Source organism: Diplotaxodon limnothrissa, linkage group LG6 (genome assembly GCF_057381915.1).
Source record: "Diplotaxodon limnothrissa isolate DT_005_m linkage group LG6, D_limnothrissa_male_GT1.1, whole genome shotgun sequence".
Lineage (NCBI taxonomy): Eukaryota > Metazoa > Chordata > Actinopteri > Cichliformes > Cichlidae > Diplotaxodon > Diplotaxodon limnothrissa.
The window spans coordinates 19,850,893-19,874,616 of NC_140601.1; the positions used below are offsets into that span (position 1 = coordinate 19,850,893).

At 43.3% G+C, this 23,724-nt stretch overlaps 1 protein-coding gene across 1 annotated transcript in view; it reads left to right on the plus strand.

Moving 5' to 3' along the window:
* The first annotated feature begins 1,753 nt into the window (after nucleotides 1–1,753).
* Nucleotides 1,754–23,724, plus strand: part of lef1 (lymphoid enhancer-binding factor 1) — a 40,187-nt gene continuing 18,216 nt past the window's right edge. Inside the window, exons 1-3 of the mRNA XM_085355842.1 lie at nucleotides 1,754–1,945; nucleotides 3,979–4,045; nucleotides 5,232–5,359. Of these exons, the coding sequence (XP_085211968.1) occupies nucleotides 1,754–1,945; nucleotides 3,979–4,045; nucleotides 5,232–5,359 (387 nt within the window). The remainder of the gene's footprint in view (nucleotides 1,946–3,978; nucleotides 4,046–5,231; nucleotides 5,360–23,724) is intronic.

Below are 23,724 nucleotides of genomic sequence, written 5' to 3' on the forward strand. Positions count from 1 at the left end.
TGGCCTTTAAACTGTTTTCTATATTTTTGTTAATTTCATTGCTCATGTGCTAATAATGAATTAATATGAAAAAGGGACTTTAAATATAGGCAGGTAACCTGTGAGTACAATATCACATTTTCTTTTAATCTGTCCATTTTGGGGAGCGAAGACACCTTCTGAATACGTTCTTATTTGTTTGATGTAAGTAGAAAACATGGAAAGCACCATGTAGCCACAAATATGCCCACGATATACCGCAAGGTAGTTTAAAGGAAGCTGAATAAATAACAGGCCTATGTCCCCGTATAGACATACACCTGATACATACATACGTGTGTGTATGTGTATGTGTGTGTAATATTTTTTCCAACACTTGGAGAATACGTTGTGTGTTTTTCTTCTTCTAAACTTCCTTCAGCTTATCATTTTTTTTTGTTTCTGTTTCCAAAACAGGCCATTGCCACTTCTTGCAGATTGATTAAATCACATGCAGCACCAACAAAACGGGCTTAAGCTTGTCCAATATTTTTCCCTCTATATTTCAATTATCATTTTTTATGTCTCCTCATTATTTTAACCCATCACATCCACAGCAAGTTCCAGCCTCTCCGCTCATTCTCCTTTTCCTCCCCTCCTGTCTGCCCATTTGTTGTGAGCTGTGTATAAATCTCTCTCTCAGGAGGAGTGTCAATCGGTGCGGTGTCAATCAGAGCCTCGGCTTCCCTTTCATCTCTCTTTCCTCCCAGTGACTGAAGAGAGAGAAAAAGGAGGAGGAGGAGGGAGCACGGCTACATTACCAACACACACATACACACACTGGTTACATTACGCTGTGGAAGCGGTGCGGGAGCAGTGGGAAGTCGGGTCCACGCGTTTTTCCACTCTTGCCTTCTTTTTTTGATTGTTTTCTGTGATTTTCTTCTTCTTTTTGCTTTTATCCCTCCTCCGACGAGCAGCTTCGAGGATGTATTTTTAAGCATCACGGCGTCTCGCTGCGTTGCTTGTCGCCCAAGTATTTGCTTGTTTTAAAAAACCCCAACAACAACTGCGTTTTCTTCCATTTACACATCCATCACTTAATTTCTTTTCCCTTTTCCTCGTCTTACTTCCCCCCTCCCTCCAACCTCTCCACACGCACACTGAAGGACGCTCGCAGCTTCGTCTCCGGGACCACCGAGGAAATATCTTCTCTCACTTTTCTAAATGTACTTTTTCACGTTGAGTCGTTTTTACGGGAACGCGGCGGTCGTCGCGTGCTGACTTCAAACAGAAAAAAAGAAAGAAAGCGAGAGGGGAGAAAAAAAAGATGGTGATGAGATTTTAACTCGTGGTTTGTTCCCCCTTTTTATGTTTTCCTCATGACATTGAGGCGTGCACTGGACTTCTCATTCCGACCGCTTTGCATCTCACTTTTTTTTAGTGTGTGAGTTTCAAGCTTAGTTAAACTCTCGCGACGGAAAAAGAACAGAAAAGAAGTGAAAAAACAACAACAAAAGGACGCCGGCAGCAGCCTCGCGCCTCCTGTTGCTTCAGTAAAAACACACCGGCAGTGTGCTCGCACGCCGCTTCCTCTCCGGGTGACTCTCCGGTGTGACACAGGGGAGGAGGTGGAGGGGGGGAAGGCAACGGTCCCCACTCCGTTTCGGTGGGAGTTTTTTTTATTTTTCCTTTTTCATCTTTCCCCCTCTCTATTTCTGTGTAGTTTCGGGGCAGTGGTGGCACGCGTTGTTGTCTTCGGTTTTCTCGGGGAAGCGAAACACTTTGTGAAAAAATGCCCCAGTTATCAGGCGGCGGAGACCCGGAGCTTTGCGCCACAGATGAAATGATCCCGTTCAAAGACGAGGGGGACCCGCAGAAGGAGCAGATCTTCGCCGAGCTGAGCCACTCGGAAGAGGAAGGGGACCTGGCAGACATCAAGTCATCTCTGGTCAACGAGTCGGAAAGCAGCCCCAACAGCCACGACGTGAGTAACTGCTGTGGGTTCACTGATGTGGTGGTGGGCATCCTCTGAGAGCTCCCCAGCATAGAGGGAAGGTTAATAAAAATACAACTAAAAAGCCCGCAGGAGCCTTTAAAACAAAAGTTGATCCCCTCTAATTAATAATCTAGTTTTTTACTCAGCTTTAGTTTACCTGAATGTCTTGTGAGCAAAAACGCCTCCTCTCCCTTTGCTTAGTTTTATAGACAAATCATTATTAGAGCTTTATTGTTTATTATCATTATTAATTCACAATTTCCATTTTATTTTCCTTTTAATTGAAAATGTAACTTGAGCTGTGCCACTGATATGGCTCTGATTCCTTAAACTAGAAAAAAACAAAGATGTCACAGGCAAACACTCAGCAGTCTATTAACTGTAACAAATGCAGGCCTAAATTGTAATGTTCTGTTACTGTTATGTTTTTCTTTAAATGAATGAAATTGCAGATTGAGCTAAATGCAAAAGATATTGTATGAGATGTGAGAACTAGGGCCTTGCGAAGCTGCCTGTGACAAGCAGGGCTCGGTGGCTGTGCTGGCAGTGGTACACCCACAGCAGCTTAAACACCAGCACATGAATCCATTTAGCACACATGGCTTAAAACCTGTTTGCCAGCAATATTGTGAATTTCCTTAATATTCACAATTTTTAAAATTCTGCCTGGATGAAAGGATGCAGTCTTTTATTTCGTTTTCAAGATGTGATCTTCACACACTCCGGCTCATTCTGCTTATTAATTTTATTGCCCCTTTTAAAACTGTGCCTATAAATTATTCTTTTCAGTTTTTAAGGTTGGAATTGGAGGGGGGGTTGTATAATAAACATTTTTCTGCATTTGCTTTGTTCCATTTGATTAAACTGAAAGGATGCTGAGAGGCCAGATGGGTGCATGAGAAGAAATCCTTGCATGTGTGGATGTGCTGAATTTGTGGTGAATGTTAAATGGATTGAAAATCTCAGTGGAAAAATTCTTCTAGATTAATTTTTAATGATGAAAAATTATTGCAGTCGTGCTTTATATATCGCACTTGCAAGATGGCATTTTTTTTTCTAAGCAGGGGAGAAGTGACAGAGCGTGAACCATCAGTGATTTCTTCTTTTCCCCTGCATCCATCAAGCCTTAGGATGCAGGCTGCAGCATCCCCATCATTTAAGTTGGCTGTTTTGCTATTAACCGTGGTGTTAATCCATTTTCTTTCTTTCTTTTCTGATTTAAAAAAAAAAAAAAATTCTACATGGCTACATCCTGAACGAAACTGTACGCATTCCCTGCCGAATGTCCTAGGGACACACGAGACAGAGGCTGAATGTTAATTAGGAATCCAGTGAAGTTCCCTCGCTCAGCTTGAAGCCATCCTGAGGGGTCTGAACTCTAAAAAAGAGGTCCCCTTCCCAATTCGGATTCGAAAAGAGAAAGGAAATGGGTGTTCAAAGTGCAGAGGATTTTTTTCTTTTTTTTTTATAAGCAGAAAATAGTCGGTACTGTTTCCCTTTTCTTTTTTTTTTATGGAGCGATTTTATTTCCCTTTGCACACAGCTATTTCATTTATGACACAAACACACTATTTGAATTGAGAAGGAGGCTCAGACTGGAAGATGAAAATGAGAGTGGACCTATGGTACTGAAAACAAGCTAATTTGTAAGCTCCTTAAAGACATGAAGCTTAATTAAGTGGTTCTTCTGAAGCTTTGATGCAGGCTGCTCCATCACTCTTCTATAGATAGTGTGTGTGTGTGTGTGTGTGTGCGTGTGTGTGTGTGTGTGTGTGTGTGTGTGTGTGTGTGTGTGTGTGTGTGTGTGTGTGTGTGTCTATAAGCTTTCTCTCCTTTGGTGACAGGCAAAGGGACGATGTTTGTCCCAGCAATGTTTGTGGCTGTCTGACCACATCAGCATGTGTGTAACTGTGTTTGAATGCCTTTCTAATTGATTCTTCCTCTCTTCCCCCCCCCCCCTCCCCCCCTCCCTCTCCCTCCCTCTCTCTGTCTTTTAATTTTATTTCTTTCTTTTTTTACAGGCAGCTAGACAGTCCCAAATACCGCAAGATTCATATCATGAAAAACACAGAGACCATCCGGAAGATGGTAAGAGACACAATCTGGAGCTTGTTAAATCAGCATGTGTTATAGGACAATCAGCACTACATTTATTTGCAATAAAAGTCCTTTTTTTTTCCTTTTTCCTTTTTAAATGTGGTTTGCTTTTGCTTTAGAAGATAAGGTGGAAGTAGTGGCCCCTCGTTTTCACCACGCAGAAGTGATGAAACTATTGGTACTTCTCTTATCAGAGCCCCTGTTCCTGCTCATCCTAAGTCTAGTCAGGGCATGCTGTACTTTCATAAACACAGCTACCTGTTACCTCCCTGGTAGATGAGGGTACCTGCACAAATGGACATAAAAGAAGAAGGAGCAAAAATATGCACTTATGGCAGCAGTTGAGCACAACCCAAAAGCAAAACTTTTGTCTGGCTGTTTCGTGTCGTGTTTCCTCAAATATTCCTGTCGTATCCCTCAGCTCTCCGGTTGCATTGTCGCATGCAACATGTTGCGTCCTCTTGGGGCTTGTTGCTCTCTGGCTATTGTAGTCTGACCCCGCTGCTGCAGGTCATTATTAGGGCTTTGAAGAGGAGTATGCCTCCTCTTTGTTCCCCTTTCACTCCTGAATGGGATCCCCTTCAAATCAAACACTGGCTTTCTTCACAACAAGATCTATGTTGCCGTCACATTGTATACCAGAAACAGCCCCAGCCCCAGCCCCTCCAGGCCTTATTACGCCGCGCACATTCGAGTGGCGAGTGATGCTGTATTGAAGCCTCTTGTGCAAAGCTCCCCCCCCCTCTCAGGTCAAAGGCATAGAGGAACAGTTGGGGCGTCTCCTGTTTTGACACAGTCTGTATGTTCTTCTAATTGGTGCTAATTGGCACAGAGGGGCTCCATTGTTCCGCTGCATAATATGACCCGCCTCTGTGAGGCGGAAAGAAAAGGCACAAACAAAAGGCCGTGGCAAAATAGGGCAGGGGTTAAATCAATCGACAGCAATATCATTACTACATCAAAACAGCCAAGCCAACTTTGTGCTCGGCTTTGTTGTTGCTGCTTATTGAGTTTGTTGATTAAAATCAGCCATTTCGAAGATATGACTGTAATTAAAGCTATTGAATCTCTGGCTAATTAATCTTTTACTGGTGTTTGTGCTCTCTGTGCAAAAACACAGCGACCAACACGCGTTTACTTTGTTTGTTTTTTGTTTTTTAAAAAATGTTTTTATTAGGAAAGCATCAAGACATGTACAGTAAAGGCCATCCGTACCCGGGCTACCCAGGTTACATCATGATGAGCAACATGAACACTGATTCCTACATGAACAATGGCTCCCTCTCGCCGCCCATGCCCAGAACGGTCAGTACCAGCTCTTTTTTTTTTCCAGTTTTTATTGCAGTTTAACTTGTGTTATTTCATGATGTGAAATGCAAACTTAAGCTTGACGTGTGTTAGTCAGCATATCATTTGCCTGTGAGACAAAGAGGAATTTTCAAATTTTACGTCGTAAGAATATAAAAAATTATTTAGTTATGAGAAAAGTAAATAATTGACAGTCCTGAGTGATGAAATGAATACAAAAGCAGTGCATTTTTAGAGAGAAATTCGTTTTTTTGGATGGGTTAAAGCTTTTTTTTTAATTTAGTTTTTTTAATACTGTTAAATGATAGTAGATGTTAGTAATAGTTTGGAACTTCTGTTTAATTAATTAGTGCTAGTGGGAAGGAAGGTAAAAACAAACATGATGGGTAACTTTAAAACACCAGCAGAGATTTAACTGCCAACTTTACACCTGCTCAGATTTAGTCCAGGCTCAGGACAAAATTTCTCCTGACAAGAGAAACTAAAAAGCAAAACTGATCCTAAATTAAGTTACAGTAATGTCACGTATCCTGCTAATGTAACAAAGAGTGTGGTCAGACTGAAGGAGCTATTGCTTTACCTACCCGCAGACTGTCAAAGGGTTGCCAACAGGCAGCAGGACAGGATGGTATTTTGTTGTTGTTGTAGCTGTTTTTTTGTTTTTTTTACTCATGACATTTTCACAGTGATCCCAGAAATAAATCAAATGTATGTATCAGACGCTTGTAGAGGAGTGCAAGACTTAACCAAAAGTGTCACCTTACAACAAGATTAGAGTTTTCAGGACCTTTTTTTTTTTTTTAGTATTTACCATTTATGATGTATCAGCTAAAAATAACCTCATTGATGTTTTTGTAGCTGTGACTGCTGGTTTCTGTTTTTAACCACTGCAAATTGAGAACTTCATATTGTCGATTAAGTGAAATCTGTGGTTTTTGAGTTTTCGCTTTCAACACCAATAGCTTGCATTTGGTATTTGTGTGTGTGTGTGCGCTTGTGTGTGTGTGTGCGTGTGTGTGTGTTAAATTTAGGAGATGTATCAAGACAACTAAAAAGATATTTGCTGCTCTAAATAAAAGGTCCTTTGCCAATGTGGGACGTTTTTTGTGGTGTCTCTCATGGAGCATTGAAAGATTTATTACAGAGATTTCCATCTTTAAGCTTTTGGGTAAAATTGACTCAGAGTTGGATATCAGCAGGTAAATCATTTTACAGAGTGATCTAATTGGTGGCTTTAAAATAAAATTCAAACCATTTAGTTGCGAGAAAATAATTCCTGCTAAAAAATTCAGCTCAGCACAGAATACTTCCAAGAGTCGATTAAGAGGATTTAAGGAAAAAAAAATCAGATTTCTCGGCTTTCTCGTTAGAGGCATAAACCTTATTTCATCATCAGGATAACACCACGAAAATATTCTCTTTCAGTGTTTGTGATGTTTGATATTTGTCTCGCCGTTGTGTTGTGCTGATATCCGCCCTCTTGACAGCTATACGTGACCACTGAAAACCAAACGCCAGCCATACTTTGTGAACGGTCTCTGTGAGATGTACACTATTTCTCATCTTGTTAAAATCTGAAGTGATGCATGCCTACATGACTCAAGTAAACCCTTTAATTAGCCCAGCAGAACTGAGGGAGCCAACATCATGTCTCTGGGGCTATAGTACCATGTTAGGGGTGGCGTGTGTTGCAGATATCGCCCCTGTGACGGTATTAATTTCAGGCCAGCTGCAGGTCTCTGACTGGCGGCTTCCTGTGTCTGTCCCGTTTGCAAATTTCTCCTCAAGACAGACATAAAACACAGGGCGCACGAGCAGCTGTCCGGTCTGGCCCTGCTCTGCTCACGTCTCTGCAGCCAGCTTCAGTCTTGTCTACGGTGTGGCGTCTCTATACGGGAAACGCTCGGTTGTTGTGCTTTTGCAGTGCGTGCGAGTCGGTTTCATCAGGGTAAAGTTGTGAAATGTGAGCTCTGTGTTGTTGTAAGAATCAGTTTTTGGAAGCAGATGTGATTGTTGGGGGCAGATGCCACATGCTGTGTGTAAAGGATCTTCATTCACACGCAACTCTATCATAGAATGATGTTAAAATTGCAATGCTTCCTCCCTGCCAAAGTTGCAGAAGGTGAAAGTATATGACATTGTGGATTGGGGGGATTTTTTTCAGTTTACAAGCAGCATAGTGCACAAGCGGGGTATGTTACCTTCCAAATTCTATTTTTTGGCTTGTTTTCTGGTAGATTTTAGCTATTATTTTATTGTATAGCACAAAGTTAAAAGAAAAACTCATAGAAGTCTGTATGGAGACCAGCTGACTGTGTGAGAGGAAATTACCCTTCACTGCAGATGAATTAGGCCAGGCAGTTAGGCAGTATACTTGCTGCCAAAACTTCTAAAGCCACGCTTTCATTTCATTTACCATGGCTGCTTTTTTTTTTTTTTCAATTTTCCTCCTTCCCTGTCTTCAATAAAACGGTAGTCATTTTATATAAGTTTCTCTCACTTATCCAATAAAAAGAGCCAAGGCTTGGTGGAGGGCTCACGGAACATGAGTCCTCTGGCTTTCTCACTGATGTCAGCTTGCTGCCTCTGCTGCTGGCCACCGCAGCCACAGTATCTGCAGGCCTGGGATCGGTTTTCACTGAGATCAAAGGCACATTCTCTCTTTCATTCTCTTCCATCCCCAGCCCCATCACCGCCCCCAATCCCAGTAGTTTAGATTGATTTCCATTGACCATGACATTCCTGCACATGCCGTCCAGTCACGACGGAGCTGTTGGGAGTTGCTGATTGTCAGCAGATTTTAGGACTTCCAGCTTGATAAGCTGACTCCGGCACAAGAGCTTAGAATTTGATGTGTGATGATGCCAGTTCCTCATACGTGTGGGTTTAAAACAAAGCTAGCCAACTTAAGGAGTCATTTATTTGTTAAGTGAACTTGCAGCTTTTGAAGATTTACAGTTTACAGTTCAATGCGTAAAAGTGTAAGGACTGTAATCTACACCTTGGTGATCATAAAGCAACAGAAACTGGAGTTTCTGGTAAATGCTAGTGGGAACTGCTGTCTAATTTGAAGTGTGTATTTTAAAGCGATTATCACATTTGTCCATATTGGACTGTTGCTCATTACCTTGGCTGTGATTATAGGCATACAGAAAACCAGGTTAGTGGGGTGGTGGCAAGCTTTTTTGTCGACAAATTTGGCTGATTTACAGCTTTTTATTGACTTTTTAAGCTCAGTGCACTCTTTGATATGAACAAGTGGACATGTTTTAAAGGAATATACTGCATGTGAGGTCTTTTTTAAAGAGGCTCATCATTCTAACGCTTGACTTGTGACATGTCGCAAGTCTAGAGGATACAATCTTATCAGTTTCTGCTGACCCAAGGATGATGTGGATGGGAGTAAATCACACAGTATGCTTGTTTTATACCCCTGATCTGAATGTATTTATTTTTTTAATTTACAGTACAACTGTTTAACTTGTAGCACAATATTTTTTTGTATCCTTTTGCCTAGGGATAACCAGCTCACTAGTTACCCAATGTCTCCACTCTGAGAAGCCTTGACTTAAGGAGACAGAAGCTCACACACATTTTTATTTGCTGTTGCCCACATCAGGATTCTTTTTTTTTTCCTCCCGTGAACAGTCTTCCTGAGCACTTACAGAATCATCTGATAAGGCGAAAAGTGTTTTTCTGCCTGGAATAATTTGTATTTGTGCTATTTTAAACCTTTGCTGTGTAGAAACTAGAAGGACTGTCAAGAGCAGTAAGGACCTTCATTTGCTCAGTGTCTGCATCTGTACCTTGACAAATAAGATTTTTTTTTTTGCAGTTTTGGTCAGAATGATCATAATATAAAGTCTGATCTTCAAAGCAGCACGGATGTCATCGCGCCAGGTTTGATGTGTGAAAGACGACGCACTCGGCGCTTGCTTATCATTGAATCTGTTCTTCTTTAGTCTCACAAACCAAAGCTGAGATTTAGAAACGACAGCTTCTAAAAAAAGATCGCAGTGCATGTGATGGGCAGCGCATATTTTTAAATGACCCAAAATTTCTCAAAGCATGCTGCTGTTGTCACATAAACACCCTCCCATTTGCAAAAAATCCTGTTCTACACGCTCTTTTCTTTTTCTTTTTTTCTTTTTTAAGTTTAAACAAATCCCTAGAACCAGTGAGCCCACGGCATTCTGCCATATTCCCTTTTTAATAAACGTATTAATGCGTGCTTGACAAGATAAAAATGCTGCTGCATGCTCTTAGTTTTAACATGTTGATAGTGCAGACGTAGAGTACCAGGTTTTTCCACCTTTTAGTTTCAAGATGTGTTTGCGATCTCCAACTGTGAGAGCAGTCTCGTGAGTCTTGGGCATCAGTTTGAAGAGAGAACTGGATAGAATCACTGGGTTTTGTTGCTGCGGTTAAGGGGGGGGTTTAGATATCTCCCTCTCTATTGCCGTTCACTCCTTTTTCCCTTTGGACCCTCAACTGCAAGATCCTCGTGGCGAGAAAGAGGGGGCGAAGGGAGTGCAGCGCTGCACTTTCCTTTGATGTAGTGGGAACGTGACGGATCTGCTAGCCAGTGTCTCGCAGCGTGGAATCACTAACCCAGGCTTACCTAACGGGATTTGGTAGGACCGCTCTGGTATCCCTCAGTGCCATGTGTGTCCTAAGCTCATGCCCTCAGCACTACCGTGGAAGATCCCTGTTAAAGAGAACACTACATTTACCAGCAGCCTTCCATGTCCACAAATAATGTTCTAGTTGGCAGCTTATGGCACCTTGAGTAGTTTTCTTTAAGTCTCACAACAGACTGGTCATGCTTTGTGAAATTTACTAGAGCTCAATGTTGCATTTTTGCCTTTTAAGCAGCTGACCTCCATATGATTATCTCACTGTCAGCTCATCTAATTTTCAGTACACTGGCTTTAGTGTGATGCTGTGCATGGTTGCATATTTAGTGTGAAAGTATAGAAAACACAACAACTGTCAGAAGACAGATTTCTTTTTAGCACCAATCTGGCAGCGCATGCATCAGACCCACGCTGACATTGATGTCATCTGCTGTGCAGATCCATCACGCAGTGAAATATGTGTGAACACATCAAGAACCACAGCAGGGACCTCACACAGAAAAAGCGCTTTTTTTTTTCTCCGTAGTGTCATAGTGTTTTTATAAACTGTGCCATTTAATTGCCAAGGTTTCTTCCTGTTCTCAGCTCATATGGCGATGGTGGTTGACACATTCGTTCCATATGCACGGCGCTAATGATGCCATGTGGTTGCAATCACCTTATCTATGTTTTCATCATGTTAAATGAAGCGCAGCAGCGCAATCGTCTGTTGTACCAAGAGATATGGCCTTCTTTTTTTCAAGATGAAAACCAAAAAGAAGACAATCAAGGTTGAAGTTTCTGGATGATTTATATTTCTTGGTAACGCAGCAGCCTGCTGGTTGATTTGTTAAGTCTCCTGTTTCTGTTTGTTTAAATTCTCAAATAAAGCTGTGGGTTGCTTTTTTTTAAGGACTTGACAATCAAAATAAACATGTTTTATGCTGCCTGACTAGCACGCAGGAGGCAGGGTACAGGATCACCACTACACAGTGTTTACCTGCACTACTCTCACACTGGCACAATCAATCGCACAATCACACACATCACACAGATTTAGTGCTGGGGAGCTGACGGGTTACGAAAGCGTACAATGACCCATGTGGCTGTGCTGGGCATTTGCCTTCTCACATTAACCCCCGTTTGTTAATGTCTAGAAAAGATCAGCACTGCATCTGTTTAATTTGAAGAAAAAAAAAGAGTGGGCTGAGCGATCAGTAGATATAATAGCAAACATGTGACTTCGTTCTGTTTCTATTTGGAAAAAGCCCACCAATGACAAAGGTGAAATTGTTAACTCTTCAGAACCCTGAAAAGGCGTCTGTGTCAAGAGAGGCAATCTGGGAGCGTCAAGGTCGTGAGCGTCACATGCAGGCACGCTCTTGACACACCCTGTTTATGTTTATTTTGGGCACGTGTTCTTGCTCAAAGCAAAGCACTCATAGAAGATGACACTTTCTTCGCTCCCGTTCGTCCCGCTGAATCGGATGAAGCTTAACCAATCAGGAAGTCCCGCCTGGAGCCAACCAGCCAGGCTTCCTTAGCCAGACTGCAGCTCAAGCCCTCAGCACCTGCTCAGAGGGCTTCACTCTTCACTAGCAGTCTGCCTCTGATCTCCTGGGGTCAATGGAGGGCCTCGCCAAGGTTGTCCCTCATGCCCAGTTCTGTTTGAATGGTCTGGGTGTGGATTTCCTGTAAGGGTGGATCAGAAATGTAGACTAGAGGGCAGTGTGTGTGCATGTGTGCAAGAGGTTTTTTCTTTCTTTCTTCTTTTTCTCGTCAAGTTGTTTTGCAACTGTTGTCACTTTTGGTTATGACTGCATAGTTAAAAGGGGTTAGTGGGAGAAGTCTCTGGGAACGGTTTTTGGAACTCGGTGTCGGCCTGAATGAGCTCGAAATGAAATAACATTTTCGAATCAGTCACCAAAACCAACTTTAGAGCTGCTTGTTTGTTACATAAAAAGTGCGATTTATAAAACCCTACGGCACAAGTTGAGTCTTTAAAGCACTGATTGAAGCTTGGCAGAAGTTCCTTTAAAAAAACTGATCACAGTACCTCACTGTTGCCTGATATAGCCATAAAAAATGAGTTAAAAAACACACACATGAATAGCTTTATTGACTTCATCCCGACAGCTTGTAGGGTCTAGTTGGTGTAGGGGAACAGTGTTCCAACTAGTAAACTGCAGGAAGGGGAACAATAGGATCACAGGAGTGAAACATGGCTACAAATCCTGCCGGCTGCGTCCAGACTTCAGAGAAGCTCAAACAGCCCTCACTTTGTCCAGCTAAGAAACAGAGCTATGATCAATAGCTGCTCTGTTGTATGAAGTTGGTCAGTCCCGGGCGTGCTCTCGCCCTCCTCTCCCCTCCCTTTTTTTTTTTTTTTGCTGTTTCATATTTTTCAGAAGCTCATTATTTCTTTCTGCTGTGGGTGTGAGTGCTAAAGAGGCTCACACATGCAATGTGTATCTGACAGCGCTGAAATATTAATGGTCCCCAGTGTAGGAGGTTGGTATAGGGCCGACATAGTTACAGTACAAAGGGTGCCTTCTTGCCACCAGGCTTTATTAGCCGAGCTATTAAATGAATAGATGGATATAGCTTGCGCTCTTTTTCTTCGTGCCTCCTTTTGTGTTTTCCGAGCTAGACATCAAACCACTTTCATTTCGTCTTAACTGTTTCTGACGCACACTAAAGTGCTGTCAGACGACACACACACACACACACACACACACACACACACACACACACACACACGTGAACTATTGAGTTTTCTGTGGGAGGACAAAGAGGAGGGCTTTGCTATCAGTTCATTTTGTGTGGTCTTGGTCATAAAAAACACCCTGCTCTTTGACTGTGAAACAGAGGAGGGGGGAAAAAAAGAGCCTGTCTTTAATTTTTGGGAAACCCATAAAAGTTTGTCGCTCCTTTCATATCGGCAGTGGAATTGAAAACAAATGCTACAGTCTCCCCCCATCTCCTTTGAACTAGCCAATTATGGAGTTGTGAAAATAAAAATCAGTCTGTAGATCTCTTTACCCCCCTTTCTTTCCTCTTTGCCCCCCCCCCCCGTCTCTTGTTCAGGTTCTTATTTTTTTCTTTCCCTCTCTCCTCCCCCCTTGTTTTTGAAGAAACCGAGGGGGGATCACTGATGTCAAAGTCAAAACCAAGAGCATTTAGAAAACTGGCGAAACGCAATACAGCTGCAATCCAACATGACGCTAGAAAATAGGGCTGAGGAGCAGAAAGCCTCTCTCCCGTATTCCCAGGGCGCGCAACTGCTCCCGGCCTTGGCTTTGATCTCTTCAAAGCCTCCTGCCTCCTACTAGATGGAGAGTCTTGGCTGCCGCTCGTGAGCACTGGAGAGAGGCAGGCAGGCAGGCAGGGAGGTGGTGGAGGTGGGGGGTGTTTGGCTGGGGATGGGGGATGCGGGGGGGTAGGGGGGGGGGTCGTCTTTTCCTTTCCAGGGCTGAAATCAATCACGGTGCCGAGGCAATTATGTGTAATTCAACCCCAGCCAGATTAGTGACTCTTGTTACCTGAGCGACCAGAGCTCTGTAATCTGTGAGACACACCGGCCTCACCGGCAAAGGAGTAGCCAGGAACAGGCGAGGGCACTTGAGGGGAGAGAGGAGGGGACCGAGTAGGGGGGGTGGGTGCTGAAAATCAGGCTGCCATGCTGCTGCCCAGCAGAGCAGAAAATCAGAGCACAATGGAGTGATTACACTTGCAGATGTAGCCGTATTTATGACGACGTGGACACAGGGGAACGGAGAGAATGAGGAGCGCTGATTGCCATGGAGCTCGCTAGTTAGTGCGCTAACGAGCCAGGTCCCTTTTTGTGTTAAAACATGTGCGTGATGTCACCTCTGCTATGCTTTGGAGTCCTCCCCCGCCCTACACCACCCCCCGCTTCAGTGCCATATCTCTATCCCTCATGCCCTCCACAGTGAGCTCCGCCGAAATGCAAGCTCGGCCAAGGCTCCTGCCCCAGGCGCCCAATTTACTATGGCTGGAGAAAAACTCAGTGGCCCCAAGTCACAGAGGAAAACAGCGAAGCAATGAATGCTGTTCTTTTCCTGCTGCTGCAATTCGTCTGATCTCTGCAACAGTTTCAGTGTCTTAACACACAGCGGTGTAACAATTTACGCCTTTCTGCTTTTTCATTTGGCTCAGCGAGGAGATTTCTACCAATTATGCTTGCTCCTAGTTTAGTCAAATCTAGGGCGGGCTCCGAGTTCCAACCTTGCGACTAGTACTGCCTAACCTGCATTAAGATGTTCCTATTTCCCTTAATAACCTGTGAGGTTTTAGAAACCATTAATTAGATGCTGGGTGGAGGGCAGAAGGAAAAATTGCAGATTCACTTTTTTTGGAGGTGGGGGCGGTTAATTGGAAATATATGATCGCCCTTGCTTTGAATCCTCCTTTGCACTCTGTCTGTAAGCGCTGATGTCACAGGGATGAGAACAAGGCTTTGTTTTTTTCCCCAGCAGTCACTTGATGCAGGATGATGAAACCCACAAAGATATCTAGCAAGAATGTGTTTGTTCATCTGATGAGCTCGCCTTGTGCTCCGTGTTTCTTTTGATCATCGGACAGCTCGGCAGTGATGGAAAGCTCTTATTTTCCTCACGGGATGCGCGCATTAAATAAATTACACGTACAGTTACACAATGTAGTTGTTCAGGACCCTAATGGCTGCGATCGTTTCAACCAGGCCGGCTGACGGGGAAGTGGTACTGACTCTAAAAATATAAAAGGTCACGCTGAGTGGATTATGTGGCAAGAACGGAGCCACCGTCCAGCTCGGCGGGAGCCCTTAAATCCACTATCAGCCATAACCCCTCAGCTCAGGGGCCAGGTGACGCTTTTCATGTCCTCCAATGGACAGACATCACAGAGGCATCCTCCACTTTGAGCTGCCCGTCATCAAACAATGCATCAAAACATCAAATCAATCCACCCCCACTGTACCCCTGTCTCAAGATGAAAGATGGGGATGGGGGGTTCGGTGGGGGTACAAGAGCACACCCCACCCCCGCACGTCAATTCTGCATTTCCACTCCTTTCGTAAGCCGTGGCACTTCCACGCAGAGGCAACAGTGCAGTGGAAAAGTGGCATTTGACTTTTATTTGAGTTAGTTTAACAGCAGTTATCCAAATTTGTCCTTGCATTGCTTTGTTTGTTAACAATGAGTGAGAACAGCTTATTTAAATTGCATCAATTCACTTTTACCTGTGTTTGAAACCTTTTAGCACTTGCTACACTTTGGTTAGTTTCATTTATTTATTTGTCAGTCTAAAACAAATAAAAAGACTCTTCTTTAAACCCATTACAGTGCAAAAGTTGTCTGTTAAGTAAATGAAAACATGAAGTCACTCTTGCTAGTTATTCATCTTTTATAGTTTGTTGATCAAATAAAAACAAAGTTGCAGCTCATTCTAATGAGACAAATGAGATTATATTAAGCATGTGAGAAGCCCAGTATTAATAAATCCAGCTAAGAGCTGAATTACAACCTTGTTGTGCTCATTATATGACTAATCATCCAGATTTGAGGCATCAGGTGCACGAGCATGCTCTATGTCGCTGTAACCATATGCCCTGAGCCTAAGAAGTCCCTTTTGTGCCTCAGAAATTCCCTATTACCATTTCTTTAGGCATATCAAGGGATAAGCAGATGTTGTCCATTGCCATGTTGTACATGGTCATTGTTTTGTTTGTATTAAAGCCCACTAAACCCTGCCACAAAGCTAATTGATGGGGTGGAGTTTTCTTGTGACCGTTCAGATCCTTGGAGAGGTTCTTTAAGTGTTCCCGGCTTCTGTGGGGATGGAGAAAAGCCATTTGTTCGGAGGGGATCAGATTTGAATAGCTTTGTGCTTGCCATTCAGATCTTAGCAGGGGCGTGTGCACCCAGCTAGGAGGAAAAAAACCCCTAAAATGTGTGGTTTTGATTAATGACTAATTCCACCCTGAAAGGCAGTTTTTGGTAGTCTTTACCAGTTAATCCCTTAAAACGTGGAATCACACCCAAACAGTGGGCTGCTGGTATTGTTGCACGGCCCATAATGCGAATGAGAGGAAAGGTTTGCAATGGGATCCACAGCCGTGAATGCTCCCCCTAGCTCTGCGGCACGAACCCCTTATACCCTGTTCCACAAGATCGCACAGGTTGTGACATAATGAAAAACAGGATGGGAAATAGTTGGATCGCGCACGTCTTCAAGAGCAAAGGTGCACTAAGGTGAAAAAGGTAGTGATGATGATGTGGTGGCGGGGTCAGAAGTTCAAATCGATGCCTGATCACAGGTGTCGTGGCACCCGAGGCAAAAAGGGTTTCTTGTGGTCTGCTCTTTAAAGATTACATAACCTCACTGAACCCTCTTACTAGAAACTGAATCCATACCTCTTTTTTCCTGTTAATTTTCTTCTTTGTTCCATTAAGTCATCAGTGTTACTCACTAAGCCATCAATATTTTTATTCTTTCTTTTCTTACGCACCATGTGGGTGGGTATGCATCAGTCTGAGTGAAATACAGAAGGAAAACTAGGTCAGTACTCTGTTCAGCTCAGGCAGAAGCAGCTCACATTCAAATCGCCTCCCCATCCACATTTTTCCTGGTGTGTGTGCCACTGAAAACCTTCCCAGCAAAAACACAGCAGCGCCTCTACGCCCGGCCACCGCCTGACTTCGCCCATCTCTCTTTGGCTAGTTCGCAAGGCTAATGTTAACCTCCTCCTGTCTGCAATGTGAAATCCTGCATCGCCGCTCCTTCCTGTGCTCTTCTCTGCTAGCTGGGGCTTAGCGAGAAGAGCACTGTCTCTCGCGCCCGTCTCCACAAGTAGATACACACAAAGACCCCCACCAGACTCTATTTTCCCCCCTCAACGCTGAGCTCCCAAATCCAAACTGACAGCCATTCATGCCCAGAATACCTGGGCGAAAGCTGAGGGGGGGAAACACTATCTAGGTGTAGCAGGCAAATCCGCTCTTGTTCAACGGATCTATGAAGCCTCCTGCATAAGGCAACTCATCAGCACTTTTCCTCCCATTCTGCACCTCGTTTTCTCTCCTCCCTTTCTCGCCTACTGTCGTATTGTACGGAGGCTAAGGTTTTAGCCCACTAGCCGCACAGAGTTAGCTTGTGCTGCGATTTTATTTGTGTACATGTCTTGGGGCCTTCGAGTGTTGCTGTTGAATGTGGATGTTGGCACCAACGCGTTGCCTGGCATGAATGTAGCTACTCAGCAGACCAGAGCCTGTTTCTAATGATAAATCATGCAGTGTGTTAATGCAGCAGTGGGGTTTCTATAAATAGTTGCAGAGGGAGGGATGCTGATTGATTCAGAGGGGTGTGGGGGGAGGACTCCAAACATTTTTGTTGTATTCAAACACAGGGCTCCAAGATCTTCGTTCACCATGTGTGGTTTTTAAGTGCACAGCTGATCAGGTAGATGCATCATCAACACTTTTTTTTCTCCACATTCATTACACAAATCCATTGCTATACTAGCTGATTGGATTTTAAGGTAGCGCATCTCTAGAGTTTCGAAGCAAGTGATGGTTTTAGAAAAGCTGCCATGTTCTTTGTGAGGGGATAGATGCCTAGTGTGTGCTCGAGTGTGTGTGCGGGCTGTCTTTTTGTGTATGTGTTTGCAAGTGCGCTTGCAGGCCTGCTGACAGTGGCACTTCAGCAGAATGTTTGCCCTTTCCTTAGTCCTTTGATGTGACCAGGTCCCGCTGTGATAATGAGCCCTGTGCCCCGCTGCAAGGTGAACATCCTGCAGTTCGCCCAGGGCTCTGCCAGAGCAGCAGCCCAACCCCCCACCACCACCACACCGCACCACCACCACACACACAGAGGCACAGAAGAATGGAGAAGCCGATCTCTGCTCAGCTTCCACACAGTGCATCATATGAACACACTGAGAGCTTTGGCTTGACACAGGAGCATCTTATGTAAAAATTCAAATGACTACTTAAATTATCTATAGGATGAGTGTGGTGACTTATATATAGTTTTTCCTCTGTATCAGTAAATGTGTTCAAAAATCTACAGCCTGCTACTACTATCTAGAGATGCATTGATTCCAATTTCTCAGCAAATACATATTTATTTTTTATTTTTTAAGTGACGCCTTGCGTACCAGCTTTCTCTCTAAGAACTATAATTAACAGCATAGCCAAACAAAAATCTACTTTTCTTCTTTATAGTCAAATAAATGATTAAACTTTACTCAAAGCTGCAGTAAATTGCAGGATCTTTTCTCATTTAAACAACTAAAAATAAGGTGCTATGTTGCAGGAAGGAGTTACAGATAAAGAAAATGTGTTGCTGTATGCTCACCTTTACCTATCATATTTTACCTTAAATAAAAGCAGGTGCAAGAGATTTGTATAACAAAAGAAATGTTACTGAAATTGTTTTCCAGGATCACCAAATAAGTCTGAACAGGATATCAACCCTTTGAGTTGATATTCTGTGCGAGTTTAGTGTTTAGGTTTGTTGTTACATTTGTTTTCGTTTCTTTTTTTTTCTTTTTTTCTTTTTTTTTTACTTTTTACTGTCTGCAGTTTTTTTTCTCCTTTATTTGCTTTGATCTGTTGCTCATACCGAGGCTCTGAGCTCTGGATAGCTTTAGCTTTAGCCGCTTTCCCTCTGTTAGCTTCTTGAAAATGTCAATCTTAAATGAGTGAGGGTGAGTTAAATGTTTAAGTTTGCTGTTACATACGTTTTCACGGTCCTTTTCACTCACACTGAAAAACTCTCAAATGACCATATCCACTCGCTTACGACATGTGACTGCGCATGGCACGTGCCTGTGAGTGAGCTGTGCCGATACCACTGTGTGTGTGTTCTGCATACATGGTGAGAGCCAGTTCGTAATCAGACATATATCACATTGGCTGATTGTGGTCCCTGGACAGTCGATGCCTGCTGCTAACAATGGTCTATATAAGCTGTTCCTCTGCGCTTCATTTTTCCATTGTTGTCCAATATTTGTTAAAAACACATACCAGTTGGTAATCAAGCGAATATGGACGTTATACTTTATCGAGTACACCCAATGCTATCTTGTTGCATTAAATGGGTTCCAAGAGGTAGAGGTGTAACTGAGGCCTTCATAGTTCAAATTTGTTCCCAGTGGGAATTCGGGCTGATAGTCTTAAACAGAGTTGCCATCTTTACCTCTCATCTCAAGCATGACATGTCTCAGTGTGCTTTTTTTATTCTTCTTTCACCACAGCAATCTGACCAGATCAGATCTACACACACCTGATGTATCGCTTTAAATATGACAGAAGTCACAGTAGTGGGTAGTGGCTTTGTGCCTTTGTGAGCTTCTTTAAATAAAAGATTGCTCTACACAGCATAAATAAGAGAACGCTTTCGTCATTTGCCTGCCATTGTTGTAGCAATACAGCTCTGACCTCATCGACTACAAGCTGCGTGATGTACTTACCCAAGGCTTGATACCTATTCTGGAATATCTTGCATCGCAGTCACGTCTGAATGAACCTGTGAAGAACATGATTGATGTTACATATGTCATGTCTGAAAAGGTTTTAGCACATTGCTTGTTGTTGTTCAGAGAAAAAATGCAATACAAAGAGTCTCATTCTTTATTTATCTGTTAAAACCCTATAAAACAAAACCCTGATTTTGCTTCAGTTACAGGAAGGAATTTGGACTACAGGTACCGTAACACTTATTTAGTAAAACATAGTTTCACAACATGGAATAGATTACATGGCCCTATTCAAACCCTCTTCACCTCCTGTGTGCACCTTTTTAGAGCCAGAGCTCTTTAAAAACAGATTCCCTGTCGTCACATCACTTCCCTCCTTCTACCTTTTGTGGCTTAACGTGTAAGGAGGAAAATGGCACCTGGATCGTTTCTAATGTTCTGTTCCTTTTCCACTCTGTTTTGGTTTTTTTTGTTTTTGTTTTTTAAATGGCACCGCGACATATAGAAATTAAGAGTTGAACACTTTAAAAAGCGGATAAAGTCTTTTCATGTAAGGCAGGCACATTTCACACAAATTATCATCTTTGCTCGTTGAGAATGTCAGCGCGAGAGCCAGCCGCGATTGGTTTGCTCGGAGCGCACGCTCTTCATGCCAGCTGAGGGATGATGGGTAATCCATCTCGTCCTATTCTGACGCGGTGAGGAAAGAGACACTTGGCTGTTAACAGCTCTTTTGTGTTCACGTGCAGCGTTTGTGTATTTAAGTTATTAAATGTGTGGTTAACACAACCTTCATGTAGCTTGAAATATTTTAACGCACGTCGTTGGTGCATGTGTGCGCACGGGCGCGCGTGTGTGTGTGTGTGTGTGTGTGTGGGGTTACTTAAAGTGTTTGACATCAGCTATAGCTGTCATGTCTGTGGGTGCAGTGTCGGTATTTAGAGGGCAGCATGACAAGTTTCCTTGCCTGATAATTTACGCTGAAGCTTGGCCACTAAAGCCATGAAATTGAACATATGGAGCGTGGCTATTTTTGCACTAAACTCCACTCAGCTGCAAGTTTGGGTTGCTCTTTATATACCTCCTCTTTATTTTTAGTAACTGGCTACTGCCTTCAGTCTCACTGCATGTCTTCAACTACAGGAACCCTCAATAGCGCTAAGAGAGAATACCTGAATTTTTTGATTGGAATAATGAGGAGAGGGCAAGGAGACATTTGGGAGGGCATCGCAGATGTATACTTCTCTCTGGGGTATGCTTTTCTTATTATTCGTAGCCTCCTCTGCTGCTGTCCCTGTGGTTAGCTTCGCTTGTTCATCTCATTACCCTCGGCACGTGGCGCTCCTTCACTTGCCGCCGGCCCGGCTTTCTTCTCCATTAATTGGGTTTCGTTACATTAAGCCCCTTGGCCAAGGGGCCATCCTGCCAATAAAACATCCCATTTTTAGCGCTCCTCTCAAAGCTGGTGGGGTTCAACCTGCTCTGCGAATGGTAATTGGTTATTTACTTAAGCTTCCTCAGGTTGGTCTCTGCTGATTTTTTTTTTTCTTTCCTTTTTTTGGTACAAGGGGGAGGTACAGTGCCTTTTCATTCCCATGCTGTAAAGCTACTACAGGAGAATGTTTGCTCACTTTTGTTGGGTAAAGGTTGCACAGCTTGCGCACAAACACACCTGAGAGTGAACACCTGGTTATGAGGGCGACTCTGTAGGATTTCAGTAGTGGACACACCCTCGCTTCATACTCCCAACTACTGACATTTACAGAGCCTTTGTGTCTGTAATCTCGTCTTCTTCTTTGAGCCCATTATCAATGGAAACAGTAGCTAAAGATGTACTTAAACAGTCAAAGGAGGGTGTGGAGGACCTGTGATTCACTTATGCTGAGAATCATATGTTCTTCTTTTAAAAACTTTTTAAGTGAAGATTTTCCTGCAAATCTTTGTTGATGGGTCTTATAATTACAGGCCAGTCCATGTTGCATTTTCTCTCTTTGTTTCATTCACATCCTCGGCCCTCACCTGTAAACCCTTTCCCTCCAGAGTGCAGAAAATCCTGCGAGGTGAGGTTGGGTTTTGTGGTGAGGAGGGCTTCTCAGCGAATAGACTTAGCAGCATGAGAATCCATAGCCGCCGTTTGAGCTGACATCTCCCCAGCTGTTTGTGAAACACCTCACACGGTTTCTACACACTTGATTGTAGCTGCAGGCGCAGAGAGTCCTCATTGCATATAAATTACAGAAGTGGGAAGTGATTATTATAAAATTCCCGCTTTCCCTTTTTTCCACTCCACTCTGCAGAAGTGGTATAATTGAGTGGAGTACAAAAGCTGTGCTGTGAGGGGAGAGAGATGCTTTAAAAAGGCAATATTGCAGCGATGGCTGTTCCGTACACCACGTAGACACATGTATAAATGTGCAAATTCTTGTTTTACCGACCGTGACACGATGTTGGTGGAATATGACAGAATACAAGATCACAGACGTCGGCGTGTCGTCAGAAAAATCAAGGCAGGAGGGTTGGGGACAAAAAAAACAACCCCAACAAAAACAAAACAAAAGTGAAACGTCCCATTTTTTTCTTCCCCACCCCCAATTTCAGATGGCTCCCCTTGCTGAAACACACTGGAGTGTCTCCTCCATGGAGGGCTTCCTGCCAGCTCCAGTTCCGCACAATGAATTTCTCTTAAAACCACATCTGAAGGGTTTTTTTTTTTTTTTTAAAGGCCCGGCCAAGCCTGGATATGAAATTCCAAATGGAACGTTTTTCTTTTCAATCCTCGCCGCCTCTCTTCTTTCACTCTGCCTGAAAAATATGAATAGAAAGATCTTAAGCCTATTATTTCTCCTGTACAATAAAAGGGACCTCCAATATGGATGCCCCCATTGCAACAGTGTCGCTACTGCTGCAGCCAGTAGGGCTGGGTATGTAGGGTATGAGAAGGAATCAGATTAGGACATGGCATGACCCTCATGGCTGTTGTCAGGAGTTGGGTGTCTCCAGCTCCTTTTTTCAGTAAATTGTTACTGGTGTCAGTTTTTAATGTTGTTTTTTCTTTTTTAATTTATGGTGGTAAAATGTTGCCCCAGCAATACCTCTTTGCATGTAATCAAATAAAAAACCATCTAAACCAGGATTTGGCTTGACCCTGATACGGTTTGCACAATCAAATTTTATGTATATCTAGAGTATAATGAAGCTGTTGGAAGCCTGACGGACAATTTATTTCCTTTCCTTTTCTAAAGTAAACTACAGTTAGGCCATGCAATTTGCGTAAGTGTGCACCCTAAACGGGCATAAATTTGCTATTGGTCACAAAGGCCTGCAGATTTTTCCCTGGTGGATCTTTTTTTTCTTCCCCACAATGGAAGCAGTTTATTAAGAAGTTGAGAAAAATGGGATTTGACAGCTGTAACTGGGAAGAGCACAAAAGAGGGCTTCTCCACTGTGGCAGTAAAACTCAAGCTTTCTTAGGTACTAAGAAGTTAGTCGCCCTGCTTTAAAATATTGTTTTAAATGTTTGTTTGTTTTTATTGTAGTTCTATGTGTACACACAAACATGAGAACTTTTTTTTTGTTTCCAGCTGGCTTTTCTTTCAATATTGGGGAGCATAGCAGGTTTTAACGATAGCATTCCAGGTTCTTATCTCATTCCCACACCGTAACAAATGGGAGTGGAGAGGCGTAAAATAATATGTGTGAGAATGCTGTCATTTAGCCCCTGGTGGAGGCATGTCTCAGCCACTGTAGGCCTAGTTAGTCCCCTCTTTTTAGGCTTAGCAGCCTTGCTAATAAGCCTAACCTTCTTAAAGATGAGGCTGGACACTAACCTTTGGCTCTTTGTTGACCAGGGAATGCAACACACCTGGGCTGGTGTGAGAAAATTACACCTCTACATCCTTGGCTTAGTTTTCAGGCAGGGCTTCTCTTGTGTGAGAACAAACTTTACCACATGTGCAGTGCAACCTGTGCTTTATGGTGCCGTAACACCCCGTCTCCAAACCGGGAACTGAATTTGCCTGAGGAGATGAGATTCCCGGCATGATTTGGGACCCTGATGAGAATGATGGTTCATGCAGCTGGACACGTGCACACACATACCACACGTACTGCTCTTTGAGGACATTCCCAGAAGGTGGTGAGATGGGGGGAGGACGGAGGGGGTTCTTAAGTTGAAGCTGGTGCCAGTCTGCGAGAGGTTCAGAAAAACTCAGACATTCCAGCCACCCCTGTGTCCAAGGAGTTTTTCTGTGTGTGCGTAAGTGGGT